This window comes from Barbus barbus, assembly GCF_936440315.1.
Source record: "Barbus barbus genome assembly, chromosome: 24".
NCBI classification, from domain to species: Eukaryota; Metazoa; Chordata; class Actinopteri; order Cypriniformes; family Cyprinidae; genus Barbus; species Barbus barbus.
The window spans coordinates 19,664,142-19,685,882 of record NC_136752.1 but is presented as its reverse complement, the minus strand read 5'-3'; the positions used below and the strand labels follow the sequence as shown (position 1 = coordinate 19,685,882).

The 21,741-nt window shown below is 37.3% G+C and overlaps 1 protein-coding gene across 2 annotated transcripts in view; it reads left to right on the top strand.

Annotated features, from left to right (window-relative positions):
• The window catches only part of stxbp5a (syntaxin binding protein 5a (tomosyn)), an 88,821-nt gene that overhangs the window by 13,472 nt on the left and 53,608 nt on the right, over positions 1-21,741 (top strand). For both annotated transcript variants that reach the window (XM_079375445.1, XM_079375444.1), the window contains exon 3: positions 18,225-18,306. In XM_079375445.1, the coding sequence (XP_079231571.1) occupies positions 18,225-18,306 (82 nt within the window). The remainder of the gene's footprint in view (positions 1-18,224; positions 18,307-21,741) is intronic.

Here is a 21,741-nt window from a genome sequence, read left to right as displayed (position 1 = left end):
TAAAATGTAGAAATGCTAAATAATTAACATTTTAATACAGTACACAAAAAACAATAATAACTTTTAAAAATTAAATGTTAATCATTTTAATTAGTTTACTGTAAGTTACCATGCCCAATATGGTGAAGAATTATAATAAATTTAATAGAACAATAAATGTAATTTACTGAAAATAATATGAGAATTTTAAAGTAAAAGCTTAAAGTTACAATGTATTTTACTGTCAACATGTACATTGTTCAAACAGTGTACTTTTTTTTTAAAACTATGTTTTTCTAAGGAAAAAACAAGTATAATTTATAGTGAAAACGCACTTTGTATCACGTCATTTCATTGCATATAATTGAAATAATTACATTTATTCTTATTTCAGTGACATATTGTATACATTGGTGTGTTTGTTATGTTGTGTGATTTTATTTTATTTTTTAAAGATAAATCGCTAATTGTTTATTAATTTTTTACTGACATTCACAATTTTCAACTGTGTACTTTTCAAATATATAGACATTTAAAATTGTGGTAATTTAGACCACAAAACAGCTCTGCATATTAATAATAATAATTATAATTCTTATTAATATTTATAGTGTGTACTATGTTTTTATTGTATGTGGTTATTATTTATAGACTATAGATTTATAGAATTTATTTATTTAAAGATGATAAAACCTCAATGTCGGTTGATCTCCAAAAGTTTAGTGACTAGTTGTTGCAGCTGTTGTTCTTTTTTTCTTTCTTTCTTTTTTTAATATATATGTATATACTTTTTTGGCACCAAAATGTACAAAATCTTGAAATATCACTATATTTTTCGGAATAAATTTCTGGAAACAACTGCAATTTTTTTTAAATAAATTTTTGGATAAGGGCTTCTGACTCATTTGGAATTTGTCATTTAGTGTTATGCTGACAGATTACCATCGGCCAGTTGCCAGAACAGCCCCACCTTTGAGAAAACGAGGGCTAATTGTCCTGCTGTTGGTTTAGCAGCTGGACTGTGATCCTGGTAACCCCATCAGCAGTCGTGGGATTCGATGCAGGTAACACCCATGAGATGGCCTTTGATCATTAAGTACTACCATCCAAGTCCCTGAATGGACCTCATGGCAAGAGTGGCTTTCAGCCAAACACACACTGTATTGGAGTGTGCGGTAGCAGGTGTGACCTTGACAGGGAGGTAGTGTGGGTGTGCAGGTCAAACCACTCTCTTTCTGCATTCACGCTTTCCTGTGGGCTGAGAACCGCTCACATCAAGCGCTAACAACAGAAATATCCTTCTCTTTCATGCTTCCTTTCTCTGCCCACTCGTTGTTTTATCATTTCTGTTATTTCTCTCTCTCCTTTGCTTTATCTTAGCTTTTCATTCCATTACTCAGCAAAAGGAAGACCATAGTCAGCGTCATTGGGCTTTTGGAACTGCTAAATATACCTCATCTTTAATCATGCTCTTAACTGTGTTTGACTCCCTTTTGCCTTAGGAACTGAAAGTAAGGAAATTCATATGAAAACACGGAAAGAGAGGAAAAAAACGTAATCTGGAGTTTGTTCAGCAGATATTTCTGAAAATGGAAGGCGAGTGCATACAGATCACTGGAAGTTCATGACCTTATTCTTCAAATATATGCCAGTATTTAGGGAAATCTCTGTGCTATCAGAGCAAGTCATTTTCAATATGATCCGAGAGTCATCTAGCTTCCTCAAAAATCATATCCTCGCTTCTTGGGATTTGTCGCTCATATCCTAATGCCTCTGCTCCATATGTCTAATCTGCTTTTTCTTTCACAGCGATTCTTTGTGTCGAAAGCTTATGTTAGTGTTGGTTTATATGGGCACTGAGATAAGTCTGTACAGGAACATATGACAGTTTAGGGTGTTGGTGATGACAGCATTGTTTTTTATTTACTTAATGGTTTTATTTCATGACTGTTGGATGTGATGAATGTTTAATTGCTTTTAATGGGCAGTGATGTATGGGACGCTCCTGCAGTGTGGTTGAGTACCTGTTTTTGTGCAGTATTTTATCCCCCTGAATGATATGATATCCCCTATTGGACCCAGGGGTGTCGCTAGACCCTTTTTACTGGGACACAAGCCTCAGTGAAATACCACTGTGCCCTAGTAAAACATTATTTATATGTCCTTGTCTGACAATGGAGATTACTGTATGTTGACCAGAGGATCATTTTCCCTGATAATACTTCAGCAACTATATGTCATGAATCAGAATCAGTGTTGCCAGATTCACAAATAATTCAAATAAATCGGTCAGACCTTTTGCGAAAGGTCTAAAATCATTTGTGATTCGGTTTGATTCATTTGTACAGTCCACTGACATGCTGAATCATTTTCAGTGGTTTCTTACACCATAATAGTAACAAAATACTGTATAATTCAGAAAACAAGAGCACTGGATGAGATGAATATTTACCTAGAATCCATTGTAGGACACAAAACTGCTCTTCTATAGTTTGTCAGCAATGAACAGCTTTTTATGGCATGTGAGCTTGTGAGCACCTCTGTACTGCAGATATATTTAAACCATATATCCAGTATCAAAAAAAAAGAATAGCAAAATATGGAGGCAGTTTTTGTTGGGAAATCTTGTGTGTCACTAATGACTATTTTTATTTCGATTAGTCTGTCGACTAATTTATCGATTAATCGATTAATCTAAATGATTAATTTCCCACAAAAAATCTATGATTTTACTTAAGAATATTTTATTAAACCAAATGAAATCCAAATTTCTATGAAATCCTTTTTTTAAAGCAGAAGTAACGTGCAACATAGAGGGCAAGAAGCAAGTGTCCATCTCAGTCCAAATCACTGAAATCAAAGTTCAGTATTATAGAAATGACAACATTTCAACAAATGACAACAAGTATTATGCAAGAATGACAACATGTCCACGTGTTCTAGTCTACTAATAATAAAATTATAATCAAAAATCACTTTTTAAAGGAATATTTACAGAAATATTATTTATCAGAATTTATTTAGGAGAAATATGTCAATGTGCAGTATTTCTGAATTTTTTTTTTTTAAATACTTAAAAAAAAAAAAAAAAATCAATTGCTTTTGATTATTAAAATTTAATGGAACCATTAAAATGGAATCCAGAAAATAATGGAAAACAGAATTTGGTAAAGATAAAACTGTAAAACTCAATTAATTAGACAGGCTTTTTGACTAATAAAATTTAATTTTGCCATTAAAACAGAGTATAGAAAAGTGAAAATGGAAAAAACCTGAATTTGGAAATAAAACGGATTTCATAGGCCCTATAATTATAATACATTTTTTGTGGTAATAAAAATAGATGTGAACAATAGCCTTTAATATAATAGCAATGAGGCAATAATAATTAGTTCAAATAAAATATCAAAAGCGAGAAATCATATGGTTTTATTGAACAAAACTATAATGTATTATAAACAATAGAGCTAATGTACATTACACATTACAACAAAGGCCTGCAGGGGCATGTTTTTATACATTACTGTGTGATCTAATCCTTGTTTAATATTGAACAAGCACCATTTAATTCAAAAGTCCACTTAATCTTTCATATTTGTTCATTTCTTTAGGATAGAAATTCTATAGCCACTGTAATCAAATGAATATGTGGACATCAAAACGTGTAAACTCAGAGTGAGGGTTTGAGCTTTTATTTTGAAACCGCGATGTATTCTCCTGTGTTTGCGTAGATTTATAAGTGATTTACCTTACAAATCTGATGAAATGGCACACGATGCGTTCCCAGATGAACGTTATAATAAACCCAAACTCACAACAACATGCAGCGATGGAGTATGAGTCGCTCCACATGTAAATGATAACAGTTCCTGTGGAACTGTGGTACTTAACCTACACGCATGGAAATAATTAAAGCGCATATACTGTATTAGATCTGCATCACATATAATTATTTAATTAAATCGTAGCGTTTGTGAATTCACAAGTATGCTTAATTATTATTTTTAAATGAGTTTAATATACCATGCATCCTTGGAAAACAGTCTAATAATGTGTTTTATGGATTCTCATTTGTGAAATGCGACACTTCCGGTATTTTGCCGGTTAGTCGATGCGAGCACAATGAAGTAGAGGATTTTTAAAAATCGAATAGTCGACTAAAATCGATGAATCGCGATAGCCCTAAAGAAAATGACTGGATTTCGCCGAACAATGGTAAATGTGACCACACCTTAACTGGTTAGTCTGCTAGCTCAGCATGCTACAAACTAATACACTACTACTATGGATTTGATTTAATTGTTGTTTGTAGTTACTATAGGCTTTTTTGATTTCCTAGGAGTAGATATTGCTATAGCCTGAGGTGTGTGTGAAACCGCATTGCAAATGGGTTTCTCTAAGGCTCCTTGAAGGATAGCATTCTGCTGTTGTTTAAAATCTTACTAGATATCTATATGTACTATAGCCCCATCATGGTGTTATTATGAACCAGTAATATGTTGCAAAGATCTACATCTTTTTTACATAGCAAAGAAGACAAAGCATCTGCATCTATGCCCTGTATTTATGGCTGAATCTGTGTGCTAATTCACAATATCACACACTTTAAACCCAAGCCCCAACCCTCTGACACATAAAAAGCGAAATAATCAAATAACATAATTGTCTCTACCAGCTGTGCTATTTTGCCACCAGTATAAATTCTTGTGCATTTTTGCATGATTGCAATAGACTGATATCTATTGCTACAAACTGCTGCCTTTAAAATTAGATTTTAATTTGTTGTGCTGTTAGTCCATGAAGTACACAGTGCAATCAGTGCAGACGCAATACCATGCCTCCCTTCCCCCACGTCACATACACACACACACGCATTATAGACGTAAGTGACTGTGATGTTAATTCCTGTCCTATGCTGAGAGCACTGCTCTACTGCTGTCATGACATCATACAGAGACCCTATATATAGAGAAAGAGAGAGAGAAAGGTACACATGTAATGTGTGGTATGATGAGTCACCGTTTTCTTAATGCTCATTGAGGCACACGGCTGGCATATCTCGCTCAAATGTGCACATACATACACACTCATGCTGAACCTGTGATTTGGGACATTCATGGCCACAGGGATGTTTGTGTGTTTACGTCTGATTAGTTCGGATTGCCGATTAAGCTGTGATGTCAAATGCACAGGGAAGATAGAGATGGAAGATGGGAAAGAGCGAAAGGATTGAATCGAGACAGAAGGGCAGTTATTTCAGTATTCTGAATCTTGTCACTTGTGATAGAAAGTGTGATGTGGGTGGCATTGTGTGTGTGTGTGTGTGTCACAGTTTAAACAGTGTTTCTAGTCCAAGTGTTGCTTTTTCTGCAACCTCCCACATGCTGCTTCTTTGGCCATGTTTGGCGAACAGCGGCCTTCTATGACAGGGCAAACACCCACACAAACAGACACACATAAACAAGGACCAGCCCAACTGAACAGTTGTTTACCAAGAATCTATACTGAGCTCTCTCTCTTTCACTCTCTCCTTCTATCATTTGTGTATGTGTGTATATATCTATCTGTCTGTCTTTCTATATATCTATCGTGCTAGCTGGCGTTCCATATATCTATCGTTCTGTCAATCAGTCTATTATTTTATCATTCTGTTGTTCTGTTTATTGTTTTATTGGCTAATATCTATTAGGGCTGGGTAAAAAATATTGATTCGCCGATTTTAATCGATCTTCAGTTTAACGCAACGATATCGATTCGGGAAATCCCCGAATCGATTCTTAATGCGCGTGCTTCACATAAGAGGATATGAATATTCACCTCTCGTCCTGAAGGTGTCACCATCTATAGATATACTTACCTGGCAGGGGAGACACCATGATCAAGAAGGCGGTTCACCCTGTGTGCACCCTATTATTAATGTAGATGTGTATTTCAGTAAAAAACTTAAGTAGGAGAGTTTCAGTTACCAGCATTTATATCAAAATATGGATCCCATGTCTGCAAAACTAACATTTTAAATGAAATATTGATAGCTAATCGATATCGAATCGAATCGAATCCGAAATCGAATCGAATCGAAACCATAAAAATAAGAATCGAATCGAATCGCAGAATTGGTCACAATACCCAGCCCTAATATCTATATCTATCTGTGTTGCTGTGTTTATCGTTCTGTATATTGTAATATCTATCATTCTATCAGTCTGTCTGTCTGTCGTTCAGCCTATGTGTCAGTCTGTCATTTTCTTTGTCGTTTTGTCTATTATTTGTATCATATTGATCTGTCTGTTATTTTATCTGCTGAAATACTTAGGTTTAGGGGTTCAAATCTGTAGTATAAGCAATTGTATTCTGTTAGTGATGTTTGTCTTAGGAGAACTGACTTAAAAATTCCCTTTCGCTAACATATCTGGACATTTATTCTGTATTATTAAATATTTGAAGTCACTTTCATAGAATTGCTCTGTGTGCTCAGATCTTATTGTTCCCATCAGATGTACTTTCACCCGTACACCGACACCAAAAGAACACAGGAGTCTTCCTGTTAGTCTCTGCTGGCCTTTTACTCTATTACACAGTTGCTGCAGAACCATACATTTTTAATGCACTTCCCAAAGTTGCACACTGTGCTCAATGAGTATGTGTGTGTGTGTTTGAACAAAAGCTCATCTCACCCATGTGCCCTCTGTATTAAACAGATTTTAGATCCCCTTTTTCTGATTCTAATTCTGTATCCTGTGGTTATAGTAAACAGCTGTGTTTTGTATCGCCAGTCAAACTGTCACACTGAGGTTTATGAACCAACCCTGGAGGAGCTTTGGGAAGGCAGAGCACTGAAGGGGTGTGGTGGTGCTTTTAAAACCGGCAGACACATTCCTCTGGAGAACAGAGACTGTGTGTGTGTGTGTGTGTGTGTGTGTGTCTCCAATGTCTTAGAGTCAAAAAGCTGATATCCTTGGAGGACATGCATTGAGGACGAAGGTCAGAACATAAACGGGGGGTATGCTACACATGTATTCAAGAGAACAGAATGAATGTATTGCAGGAGGAAGTGACAGCATGCAACGAAGAGAGAGATAATGAGAGAGAAAAGAGAAGAGAATTAGAAGCAGAGGAGGCTGGTGGGGGTTGTGCACCCATATCTCTCTTCTTCTCTCATTCTCTATCCCATCAGCTTTAGCTTAGGGCTCTTGTGACATCGTACACAACACAACAGCATTTACATAATACTCACATCCACGCAGACTGGGATATCAGAAAGGGAGATTGGAAGGTTTTCATTGACGCCAAAGCTGGATCCAGTCAGTCAGATGGGGACAGAATTCAGACAGTATGACTGTTCAGGATTCAACATGTACAATCAGGGCTCAACAATAAGGATGGCCTGCTGGCCTGTGGCCAGTGCAAGAGTGTTTCAGGACAGTTGGTGGAATAATCACTTGCCCTTTCAGGCCATTGCTGCATTATTTTATATTCATTGGTGTTGTATATCCATTCTTATGCCTTGTAAGCATAGGCGTTTGGTTTTCTGTGATATATTCTACATTGCTGTTGCAAAGTCCCCTTATTTGATAATATTATCTAACAGATGAGCTTTTAAAGAGGTTGCAAAGATGACTTGTGATAATCTTGGAAGCATCAGAAAGAATGTGTTGAAATCCACAAACCAATCGATAATGTTTTGCATAATTTGCCATAGTTTTTCATAACAAGTGACATTACATTATTGCTGTAGTTTATAATATGTAGTTTATAATTATTATGGGCAGTCGTGGCCTAATGGATAGAGAGTTGGACTTGTAACCCGAAGGTCATGGGTTCGAGTTTCAGGTCCGGCAGGGATTGTAGGTGGGTGGAGTGAATAACCAACACTCTCTCCACCCTCAATACCACGACTGAGGTGAGACCCTTGAGCAAGGCACCGAACCTCCAACTGCTCCCCGGGCACCGCAGCATTGGCTGCCCACTGCTCCGGGTGTATGTTCACTACTGTGTGTACACTTGGATGGGTTAAATGCAGAGCACAAATTCCGAGTATGGGTCACCATACTTGGCCACACACCACTTCCCTTTCCCCTTTATAGAGTGATATGTTAGTTTTATCATTTGGAGCTTGTTTTCTTTTCAAAACATCTTTTGAACAAATAGTTTGATTATTCTTTGGTACTCATGCTTTTGAAAGCCAGTAAAATTACTGCAGCAGAAAAAAATCCTTATTGTTGAGAAATCTAAGAAATGTGTCTACTAGATACAAAGTCCCTTTCAGGGAAAGGCAGTTCACTTGACGGCCATATTTAGGATGCCTAACAGCTATTTCGGGCATGCAAGACCAACTTGTGTTTTTAAATAGGGAAATACTGAAATCTCAAAAACTGAAAGCCACGTTCACATTTAAATAACACATTTTGAATCTCATAAATGTTGTTTCCTATGCTCAAATAGCATTGTTTGCAAAGGTTTTCTATGTAAAACAGAGCTTTGAACACCAGCTGCAGTGATGCAATGACTTTACCAAATGACGACTGACTCCTTTATTTTGAAGGCGGTACTTGCATTACTAGAGCTCAGATCGTTTGATATGTATTGAGTTTTTGTACCTGAATCACAGCAGCATCTATCTATGAGGAATATACACTGTCAAACATATACAACTATTAGCCAATCATAGCGATTGGCATTTACTTCCAAGTCTATAATCCTCCATGCCTATTCAAACAGAGCGTTCTGATGTTTTTTGATGTAAAAATCCTAATAACATTATAAGTGGATCTCAGAGAACAGTACAAAATAAAAAACAAAGGCAGTTCATGACCTCTTTAATGTTACCTAGCTGGCTTACATAGATGAGGTAGATTGTAGAATTTGAAAGTTTGAAAGTGAAAGTTTAAGACCAGTTAGAATCGTCTTAAAACTAAACTAATCAGTGTCTTCTTCCCTATCTGTCTTTGTCTGCTACGTATATAAATTGCATAGTGTTACTCCTCTTCTCATTTTCCCATCCTCATCTCATCCATCTCCGTTAGTCCTTCATGTGGTGTGCGTATGAGGTGTTAGAGGACTGCCGGTGTGGACTGATGGAGATGGTAATATTATTATACACAGCGGTGTCCATATGTTCCGCCCCACGTACGCTCTGATGCAGACACGCCGTCTAATGCGATATGGCAGGAGGACGAGTGCAGTAAAGGTCAAGACAACTGGGAGACTCTCACTCACGGTAATTTGCGTTGGCTGAAATGCCATATAAGTGGTGTGCAAGGGTATCATCAGGTGGCATTGAGTCTGAGCGTGTGTTTTTGGAGGTGTTCGGTGCTAAAAACAACCGTTTAACCGTGGAAATATTCCTGTCCCACTGGGACACATTTCATATCTGGGAGCGATACAGTCATGTCCTTGAAATACGCACTTAACCCCTGTCTGCTGCAGGCAAGACGTAGTAGATCTCAGGGGAGGATTGTTGGATTCATGCAGCCTTTGGCTGTGTCGAACTGTTCTTTTCCAGAAGCATAAAACTCATTTTGTTTTCTCTTTCTGGTTTATTTTGTTGCTAATGGGGTGCAGTTGAAAAGATCACAGCTGGAGGAGATTATAAAAATGCAAAAAAAAAAAGAAAAAGATGGTGTATGCTTGACACAATTTAACCGACAACCAGCAGTTTATCGGCAGATTTTTTACAGCAGGACGGCTGGTTGTGTTTTTTTATTTAGTTTGTCTTTTTTCTTTTAAAGCTTAAATGAAGAGTTCAACCCATTAATGAAATCTTTTGCTCACCATCAAGAGATTCCAAACCAGTACAATTTTTTTTTTCCACTGGGTAACTCAAAAAAGGTGTTTATGACAATGTGAAAGTTGTTTTTATCAATATAATGAAACTGAATGGTGATCACTGCTGTCAAGCAAGATTTTCAGTGAATCGTATGTTTATTTTCAGTCTGTTCCTCAAACAAACTATCAGATGGCTTAGATTCGGAATGTAGTGCATGCAAGTTGTTTAGTGATGCTTTTGTTGTCCTTTTTGGAGCTTAATAGACTTTGGTCCCCATCCACTTTAATTATATGGAACAGAGCAGCATAGACATTCTGCTAAGCATCTCCTTTTTATTGCACACAAGAAAGTTAGTCATACAGGATCAGAATGACATGAGGGTGAGTAAAGAATGACTGAATTGTAATTTATCCCTTTAATATAAACCAAAATGAATATTAGTAGTTCAGAGGGACGAGAACAGGATAAAGGAAAGAACAGATAGTGCAGCAAGTTGGCATTTCTTAGATTGTGTTGAAGGATGTTTCTTGTCCAGGCAGCATGCTGACTCATGGGCATGAGCTGAGTAGTGCTGCTGGCTTCACACAGAAGCTTTGTCCTTGATGGAATTCTCTAGAATCTGGAAGAGGCTGAGGTATTATGGGTCAGTGCACAAGCTCGCTAATGTTCTGGCTTTTGATTCACCCTCGGGCTCGTTGAGAGGGGTCAGCAACAATTTGTAAGCACTCAAAAGTGACATGACTTCTTTTTTCTCTCTCTTTCTCTGTCTTGCTCTTTCACTTTCACGTTTCAATGCTTGTATTTTTTTTATTCACATTCATACTTTGTTTTAATTTCCTGTTTTCACTAACGGATGGAGTTGGTTGGATTAACTTGGCCTGCTGCCCAAAGACAACCCTTCAATTTATTCACATGTTGTTATTGCTAATTTAAGAGCGGCTAATCATTTTCTTCTATGCCAAATTTGAAAAACAAAGAGGCAAATTCAAAGCTCGCTTAAATCCTCAGTGGCTGGAACAGAATGTTTTTCCCTTCCAACACTTAAGGACATTCTGTTCTTATACCTGCTTCTACCATTATCGTTTCTTCATTTATTCTCTTCCCTCTTTCTCCCTCTCATTTACCCACTCCCTCCAACACTGTTTCCATCTATCTCTTCCATCTCCTCATTTGTCTCTCCCTCTGTCTTTCGTACTCACCTTCTCTTCTTTTCCCCCCCTCCTTCTTTTCCATCCATTTAATCGCTGGCTTATCGGCACTATGCCCTGGGAATTGCTCCAGTGTTGGAATTCTTAACTGTGTGTGTGCTATATGGTGTCCTTGGACAGATAAGATAGTGAAATAGCAGTTGATTTTGTTGTAGCGTTAGAAGGAAACACAGGGGGAAACGCATAGTAAAGTCTCTCAGTGGGAGCTGGCTCTCCATTTGTTAAATTAAAAGCTAAATATTACCCATCTTTATTGAGATGCATTGCGCCATGACCTTGTTGAAGTCAGAGTAGATCGTCCTGCCAAAAATCATGAGCTTTTGTCTGTGTGGACATTTCAGTGTTGGGGAGAATCTTACCCAAGCAACACTTCTAACCACATTTTTAGTAGCATGACTGTTTTTTCTAGTAACCAGTTGCTTTTTCCAACAAGTAGTGGTGTTTTTAAATGCCATTTTGTGTAGGCAGCTTTACTGTTGAGCGTCCATATTCTCTTAAATTATTATCTCTAGAGTAGAGTTAGAAAATCTGATTCATTCGAGTAAATCGGGTCATTCATTTCAGGCCGCTGTTCATTACTGTTTTTTAAAGGTAGTATTAGCCTAATTTGTGCTGTAGTTAAGATGAATTCAAAAACCCAGATAAAATGGCTTCATTTTAAATTATTTAGCTTTAAAAATTTACTTTAGTAACTTTAAATACACACACACACACACACACATGAAATTATGGAATTTTGAATATTACCATTGACTAGTTTTATTATTTAAAGTAGTTTTTAAAATATTTAACTCCTTTTTTAGCTTTAATGTACTGCATAACACATACTGAACAGTGGAGGACATTTGAGGTGTGTAATATATTAGCACATCTCAATATCCTCTACTTATAATCCTCTTTCCACTCCTCCTTACATTAAGTGCAAATGAGCTTATGTATGTTTCATTTCTGCCTTTTCTTTGAAAACCTTACAGAAGTGTTCTGGACTAATGCATTGCGGTCGCTAGTCTAGTCTTCCCTCATGGGGCGACGCATTTTAATAGGACACCTTGTATCACAACATTTATTCAACAGCCATAATGTTTTGTGTGAATTTGAGACTTCTCATAGGGTATCAGACACAGCATCATAAGCAGTTCACAGTCTCACCGAATGTTTACATGTTGAGTGATTTGATGTTTAGAGTGTCTTTTGTTGCTCCCCATGGGTAGAAATATCCTGTTTCATTCACAATACCCAATGTGCTTCTCTCTCTTTCAGACATCGATTATGTTTTCATCTATTCATCTTAAACACAAAGCACATTTGATAGGAGAGATACAGTCAAAATACATTTTACAGACTCATATGAATGAGATGAAGCACTTTGAGCTGTATCAATGTCCTATAGCAAGCTGTATAACCTAGGTTTGAGATTTGAATTGGGTCATTATCCTTGCAAATGGTACTTAATATGATTTGTTGAAAAAAAAAATGATAGAGACTTGGTAAACAACTAAGATGCTTTTCCTTTAAAATTTTGGAAAGCCCTTAAGAAAGTTTAAAGAGTGCCCTGCTTCTGATTTGCACTATATATTTTCTCTTTTGGCCTCTGACAACAAAATAATCTACTAGCTTTTCATTTACCCTTTCCCTCTCTTCGCTGTTCTCTTGCCTTTGCAGCTTCTTAGCTCTTGTATTTGTGTGTTTGTGTGTGTGTGTGTTTTAGAGGGTCTACATCATCCTCTGTGAGTGGTGAACACTAGATCTAAATTTAGCTTGAAGAACAGGGTCATTAATACTCTCTGGCCAATCTTCAGGAATCAATCACACCCACCTACAGGGAGAGAGGCTTTTAATGATGCACACAGCACTTTCTTTCATTTGTGAGTCCTGTATACTTTTTACTGTTTAAATGTTTCTTCATGAGATGATCACATAAACAAAAATAGCTACCTGTCTGTCGTATGTGTCTGTCTCTCTGTATGTTGGTTTATGTCTATCAGTCCGTATGTCTGTAGTTCTGTCTTTCATCTGTCTGTCCATTTATGTGTCTGTCAATCTGTTGTCATTCTATCTAACGTTCTGTCTGATTGTCGTTTGCATAGACACAAGAATGTGCGATTTACAGTTGTGTTGGTCCCTTGGTCAGTTTATTTTTGCCACACAGTGTGCATCTTTTTCAGCAGTGTTGAAATGTTATGTGAAAATCATGGCTGTAAAGCGCAAGCTATCATGCTTGAGTCAACACATAAAAGCTGCTAAGATATAACATGGAAGGAAGCCAAGATTGTGGAGAAAAGTCCCCGTATGCAAATTTCCCAAGACAGGGCTGCGCTGGAAAAACAGTGAAACATTAGTAAGTGTATTAAAACGAATCATCGTTTAGCTGATTACAGTGGTGCTGAGTATAGGATGTTTTAATAGAGCACGCTGCGTGTCAAGTATATCTGCAGAGTGGCTTGTTTGAGAGCGAATATGCACTGAAGCATGCTCAAGGTGAAGGCAGTTTGTTGCAGCGACAGCCACAGTGCTTGCAACTTTAATTGTTTGGGTTCCCAATAAATCAAAGGTGCCTCTGGAGTTTATTTATTTAGAAAGGGTATTAGACAAATTAATCATTCCCAGGAGTTTGGGAGAGAAAGAGAGAGTATGCTTGTGTTTCACACGCAGTTGGTATCATCCCTGGAGCTCACTGTAACATGTTAGATCTCTATGTGCATATTCATGTGATGGTGTGTACTCTTGTCTCTCTTAGGGTAAAGCTTGACTGGACACTCCTTACGTCAGAACAGAATAAACGTCACTATTGACCCCGTAGGCAGCTTTCTTTTTCTTCCTGCTTTTTTCTCTGTCTCTCCTTTAGCCTACTTTTGACTGACTTAATGTCTTTGATATAGCCAAACAGACATTAGCTCTGTTCCAAAACCTACTAAGCTGCCTTCTAAGATAGCATTCTTACAGAAATGAAAAATGAGGCTCGTTTCACAATTGATTTTAATAGATTTTGAGGTTAGCATGTTGGCAAGATAAATATAAAGAGATAAATTTTTAATGACCCTGAATTGATTTAATCAATACTTTTTAGTATCAAGTGAAAAATAAGTTTCTAATCAATGTTTATCTAACCTCATCTGCCCTTTTTGCTAAGCGTTATAAAATATACCAATATGTCAAGCCTTTTGCATTTGGTCAAAGAGAAGTTTTTAGAAGTTGGTATAATCTAGTCAGTGGAACTGCTTTTGTGTCTACGATGCCTTAAAATGCTGCCTCTAGACAGCTTACTAGGTTTTGGAACAGAGCCATAATTAATACATTAAATGCATGGTTACTGTCTAGTAATGGATGGAAACATCTTAGGCTGCTCATTGCTGTTTGTGAAAAGATTTAATGGGTGATTTCTTTACAGCCATGAACAGCCCAATGGACTTTATTGCATGTGGGCATAGAGTCAGCAGTGTTTTTCTCATCCCAACATTCCCTTTCATGCTTTCTCTACTGCTTTACCCTCTTGTCAACATGTTTGTGATGTCAGGGAGTTTTGGGATTTTTTCAGATCTGTGCTGCCATTTATGCAGGGATGATCTCTCTCATTAGTATTTTGTATGTCTTTTTTCTTTATTGTTTGACCCATACCGATTGCCCCTGTCCCTCACCATATCAGCCGACCACTGTGTGTGTTTCCTCAGTACAAAGCGGATGGCTACAGGTGATTGGAGGATGTATGAGGATTCAAGGCGTGTCCTTATCGACATGCACAATTTCCTCCGGTATCTTCCATCCCTGTCACTTCAAAGTGCCTGTGATGGATAGACGGGATGAGCCACTGAATTACTGTGCTGGCTTCCTCTAGGTGATGAATGAAGGCTGCTCTGTCTGCACTCAGTGCAACTATAAAATGCAGCTAAAAAAGTGACATTCCAGTATATTAATTATAAAATCTACTGTTTATATTTATTATTTAAACATATGATATTAATAATTCACATTCTCTCATAATACTCTCATAATACAAACGTTAAACATGCATCTGCGTTCATAATCCTCCTGAGTGAAAGACTCCATTACAGGTTTTTTTTATGCATGCTTGTATATTGCTGTTTGCATCTTGTCTCTGTGCCAGAAGTTTTTGCTCTAGTGATCACTCTTTTAATCTGTTTTAATTGTTCTTCCCTCCCTCTTTTCACCACCCTGATTGCATACTCATACGCATCTTGCTCTCTCCTCCCTTCATTTCTCTTTCTCGCTCTCCGTGCTGTGGAAATATGAGTGTGTGCAGTTCCCATTAGAGGTTATCATCAAATTATATCTCTGCAGCGCACACACAGACACACATTCACACACCACGTGCCAGGCGTCCAATGAGCCTGCTGAGAAATTATATAGTCTTCCCCAACTATTTGTCATTTAATTAAAATAACTTTTTTGAAGTCATTAATATTAACTCGATCAGTCTTTTATGAAAGTAGAGGATGCTTGACTATACATGATGCATGCCTTTATGTGATTCAGGTTTTTATTATTAATGATTTATGATGTTAATGGTTCCTTTTTTAACAAGTAACAGTACTTTTTTTTTTAGAATTCACAATCAAATAATAATAATAATAATAATTTGTTACATTTATGTAGCGCTTTTCTGGGTACTCAAAGCACTTTACATAGAAAGGGGGAATCTCCTCAACCACCACCAATGTGCAGCATCCACCTGGATGATGCGACGGCAGCCATATTGCGCCAGAACGCTCACCACACACCAGCTTATTGGTGGAGAGGAGACAGAGGGATGAAGCCAATCAGTGTATGGGGATGATTAGGAGGCCATGATAGTCAGAGGCCAATGGGCAAATTTGGTCAGGATGCCGGGGTAACACCCTACTCTTTTTCAAAGGGCATCCTGGGATTTTTAATGACCACAGAGAGTCAGGACCTCGGTTTAACGTCTCATCTGAAGGACGGTTTTACAGTATAATGTCCCCATCACAATACTGGGGTGTTAGGACCCACACAGACCACAGGGTGAGCACCCCTAATGGCCTCACTAACACCTCTTTCAGCAGCAACCTAGTTTTCCCAGGAGGTCTCCCATCCAGGTACTGACCAGGCTCAACCCTGCTTAACTTCAGTGGGCAACCAGTCTTGAGCTACAGGGTGATATGGCTGGAAAATAATACAAAAAACAAAGAACACACACACACACACACCTATTAAAAGGACAGCACATTCAGGAGAAATTTGCTCTTTTCACTATCTGTGGCCGTAAAATTAATTAACGACCAGCACCGCGCCCAAGCATCCTGCTCTGCTCTCCTTAACGTCTCACGAGACCCCTAAAACAAAGGATATATGTGTAGAAAAATCTGGATTTAATCTGTATTTAAAACAGGACTTCACAGTTGTTTCTTATCATTTAAGCATAATTCAACCAGAAACAGGACGAAGACCTTGGCATCTGGAAAGGCTCCAGCACAGACCCTCCCTGATATCTCCTGACCATTAACGTATAAATTCAGTGATGTTATCAACCAGGAGAGACGGTTTTACAACCGACGTCCGAGCTAAGGAAATCTCCAGATCTCCACAAACGTGATATTCTCATGACCTCGAACAACTCTTCTCTCTCTCTCCTCCTCACATTCCAAAGGAGACTCCTAACAGACAAAGAGACTCAAATTTTTAAGTATTTCAAAAAGGACAAATTATAATTGTTGCTGCTATTAAAGCAATATACTCAAAAGCAATATATACAATATATTTACAATATATATTCAGGTTGTATTTCATGAAATTAAATTAAGCTTGCTGTGTTATTGGAATCTATGATATTGTTGTAATCTTTTGATGTCTAATTTTTCCCGATCACTATTGTTTAGTTTCACATGCTTGGTGTGATTATTTAGAATTTAGGATCGTTTAATCTATGCCTTAACCGCGTAATAGATAAAACTGATATATGTACTTTGGGTATGCAAAATACTTGGTGTTTGATTTTGAATGAAAGCTAGTTGCGTCAGCAATAATTTGGTGTGGATGAAAATTGACCTTTCTCATCATAATGTATGATTAGAACACTTATAGGAATCTGCTAGGATATGCTCTTCATGTTATGGAATAATTCAGCAAAGGATTTACGCACGGAAAACTGAAGTGTGTGGGGCAGGGCTCCTCCCTACAGAAACACTTGTGATTGGATCAAACAGAAAAGGGGGCAGATTGAAATCAGACACCCAACTTTGGTGTGTGGTTGCTTGCTGCTTGCTCGCACACTGTTTGAAACTGTTTGAGGTTGAAGTTAGAGCATTCTTGAAAACGAGCATTAGAACATTAAACTCTCTTCAGATCAAAACAATTCATTGCAATGTGTGTGCACCGTTTGTGTGTTTATGTATTCTGTGTTGTGTTATTTAGCTTAGTAGTATTGTAGAATAGTAAAATAAACTTTGATTTTATAAAGGAATCTTTGTCTGGTGCTGTGTGATTTTCAAGTCTTAAACTATTTGCCAACGATTGCGTTACCTATGCTCAAAATTACCTAATCAATTCTGTGTTATTATCGTGGCCACGGGAATAAAACTGAATTGTTAAGAGATAACATACTGATTTTAATGCTTGCTGGACAAGTCGTTAATGAGGTATCGTTAACAAGGTATAAGTTGGACGTTTTGATTAATATCGATTAATCATGTAAATATCAATATTGAATCTTAAGAATAGATTCCCTAAAAGCTAAATTAAAATAAGGGCTAATCCTTTACATTAGGCTGTGTATTATTGTTGTTGTTATTACTATTATATACATTATTTATATAAATATATAATATCATACTTTTATCAATATATATTTTCATATTTAGCCACAAGTAAGAATGTGGTATTAGTATATTAGTACACTTTATTTGGGTTCTAGTAAATAGGGACCTTTGACTATTTGACAGTCATTTCAGATTCTTCAGACAGGGAGAGCCTGTCTGTGACATTGGAAAATGTTGTCAAAACAAAAATAATGTTTATAAAGTAAGCTGTTGTGTCTTATTACTGGCTTTCATAGAGCAGATTTGACAGTGACTGACAGACTTCATTGCTAGCAGCCATGCCAGAGAGATTGGCAGAGGTAATTAACTTGTATGTCCACAGAGGGTGAACAATGACTGACATGCATTTACTGGAGCAGTGCCTTTAATTAAAAAATTATGATAAAATAATAAGAGCCATGTTCAGACTTTGACCCAAAAGTGTCCTGATCTTGTTAGCCTTGATTTTCCGATTCTCTCCTTGACTCAGAACCCTTTCAGATTTGGCCGACCCGGTGTGGAGTGTTACTGTCAGCACGAGGCCGGAGCAGCCGTCATCCACCTACAGTTTCTCATAAATGAAGTGAGTGTTTCATGTTTTTTTCCCCCCTCTTTCTGGGTCCTCAACCTTAAGCTAAGAACCTATTCACATGGAGCTCCAAGAGGCAGTTTAAATAATCCAGGATGAAGCCTCAAGAGGCTTAGATGATCCCTTAACCCAGAGCCTTTGCTGCCACAAACCCTCTTGTCCTCCATAGTGGGCCTGGAGGGATCCTACAGAGGAAGCTGATATTACCATTTCCTCCCCAGTGTGTTGCCCACACTCAAGACCACAGGGATCTCTTACACTAAGCCGTCTTGTAGATTGTGCTCCTTAAAGTCAAAACTATTAGTTCACTCTACGTTCATGGGAATATTTGGCTATATATAGAGACTTTTCTTCTTGAATGAATTTTAAGTGCATCTTGACTTGTTTTGAATGTTGATATTTGGTTGGTTGAAGACAGAACATTAGTGCACTTTTCTCAGTTTATATTTAATTTTAATCAACATATTTCTATTGTGCAATATAAATAATATATTAGAAAATAATGAATAAATTGATTTTAATGGACAAAAAATTGTATGTGGATGCTTTTACATAAATTTAGCGAGGTTTATTACTAAAAAAGTGAAATATTAAATATTCTGATGAAACAAGGCAAACTAAAAAAGTATATAAAATAAACATCTTGAAATTAGTTGGTCATTTTGAAAAGACTTCTCAGCAGTCACCAGCAAGTTATTTCTGACATGAACATGGTATTTTTTTGTACTTCTATTTTAAGACCACTTGGATGGCAGATGCTTTTATCCAAAGTGACTTGAAAGTGCATTCAAAATGTGCTTTTTTTCTGTATTTGCATTCCCTGGGAATCAAACCATGACCTCTGCGTTAGTAGTACCATAATCTATTAGTAGCATCCTGTGAAATAATAATAGAGCTACATTCAAGATGATTGCTTGACATTAGACCTTAAAAATCTGTTTGGGAAATTCCAAAATGTAATCATGTTAAAAGTTAAAGCAGCCATATAAAACATAAAATTACCATTAGTTTGTTTTATTTATTTTTAGCTATTTTACTCTTACTTTCTCTTAATCTTATTGATCTTATTTATCTGTCTGATCAAATTAATGTAACTGTCAATTTTCTTATATCTAAAAAAGTTGAAATATAACATGCTCTTTTTAATTTGGAATGATTTTGTAAATAATATGTGCAGATGTATTTAGACTTAGTGCAAGTATGTTTTACAAATTCAGCGATTAAAAATACTGTTTTTGTTGTATGATAGTCCTCTTTTAGGTGAGAGATGGCTGGGCTTCATAAGCTTTTATTTTTAGCTAAAATGTTATTTTGAGTTCCGTCACACATTCATTAGTGCATGTTTGTGTGTATGCACTTTGAGTCTCAGTGTGTATGTGTTTGTTTGGGGCTCAACAGACCAAGCAGAGCCTGTACAGACAGACACACACACCTGGGACAAGGCACAGACTCTTGTCTGTTTTATATTCAGTGTCTATAACCAGAGGAAAGGCAGCGTCTGTATGTATTTGGTCTGAGTATGCCAGTGCCTAGATGGAAAGGAGATATTTTGTGGTAGCATCCCTCCTCCATCCCCTCTGTCTGTCCCACCCACACTGTCTCTCTTTCAATTTATTTTTCCACTCAGTTCTGTCTCTCTCTCTCACACACATACATTCACCACCCACCACTGTATCTCGAATCTTCCAGCCCTCCAGAAATGTTGCAGAATGAATAGGTTATATCTACTGGTGTATGGTATATGTCAGGGGCTTTTTTTCCAAGCAGGTAGCACCTCCAACAAAAATCTGAATGATAATCAATTGTATAAAAGTTTAACAAAGTAATATGTAATATGAGATACAGCGGGGGGGAAATTATTTGATCCCCTGCTGATTTTGTATGTTTGCCCACTGACAAAGAAATGATCAGTCTATAATTTTAATGGTAGGCTTATTTGTACAGTGAGAGATAGAATAACACGCGTTTCATAAAAATGCATTTAAAAAAAGTTATAAATTGATTTGCATTTTAATGAGTGAAATAAGTATTTCATCCCCTATCAATAAGCAAGATTTCTGGCTCCCAGGTGTCTTTTCACTCCCCAGTGCTCCTAATCTCAGCTTGTTACTGTATAAAAGACACCTGTCTACAGAAGCAATCAAACAATCAGATTCCAAACTCTCCACCATGGCCAAGACCAAAGAGCTGTCCAAGGATGTCAGGGACAAGATTGTAGACCTACACAAGGCTGGAATGGGCTACAAGACCATCACCAAGTGAGAAGGTGACAACAGTCGGTGCGATTATTCGCAAATGGAAGAAACACAAAATAACTGTCAATCTCCCTCGGTCTGGGTCTCCATGCAAAATCTCACCTCGTGGAGTTTCAATGATCATGAGAACGGTGAGGAATCAGCCCAGAACTACACAGGAGGATCTTGTCAATGATCTCAAGGCAGCTGGGACCAAAAAACAATTGGTAACACACTATACCGTGAAGGACTGAAATCCTGCAGCGCCCGCAAAGTCCCCATGTTCAAGAAAGCACATGTACAGGCCTGTCTGAAGTTTGCCAATGATTCAGAGGAGAACTGGGTGAAAGTGTTGTGGTCAGATGAGACCAAAATCGAGCTTTTTGGCATCAACTCAACTCAACTTTTGGCATCAACTCAACTCAACAAAACGCCGTGTTTGGAGAAGGAGGAATGCTGCCTATGACCCCAAGAACACCGTCAAAAATGGAGGTGGAAACATTATGCTTTGGGGGTGTTTTTCTACTAAGGGGACAGGACAACTGCACCGCATCAAAGGGACGATGGACGGGGCCATGTTCTGTCAGGGCCAGGGCATTGAAAATACAACTACAAGAAATGTCTGACCTCTGTGATTGCCAACAAGTACCAAGTCATGTTTTGCGAAGGGGTCAAATACTTATTTCACTCATTAATATATAAATCAATTTATAACTTTTGTGAAATGTGTTTTTCTGGATTTTTTTGTTGTTATTCTGTCTCTAACTGTTCAAATAAACCTACCATCAAAATTATAGACTGATCATTTCTTTGTCAGTGGGCAAACATACAAAATCAGCAGGGGATCAAATAATTTTTTTCCCCACTGTAGGATGATGTTAAACACGCACACACAGATTATGTTGTTTTTAAGTAAAACTGTCAAACAGCAACTTCAAGTAAATAAAGTTTTAGAGGGACAAAGTTATTGTATTTTCGTTAAAACACAGTAAAACCAGTTGCATGAATGCGAGGAGGGTAATGTGTCTCCACATTGTGTTTGGCTTATTATCGTGCCAGTGCGATAATACCCAATTTTTTTAAGCCACATAAAAACTAAAAAAAAAAAAAAAAGATGTCTGTAATTTGACATTGTGGCTTGGTTTTGATAATGTAAACATACTGTACAAAATTTTGAGATGTATAAGATTTTCTT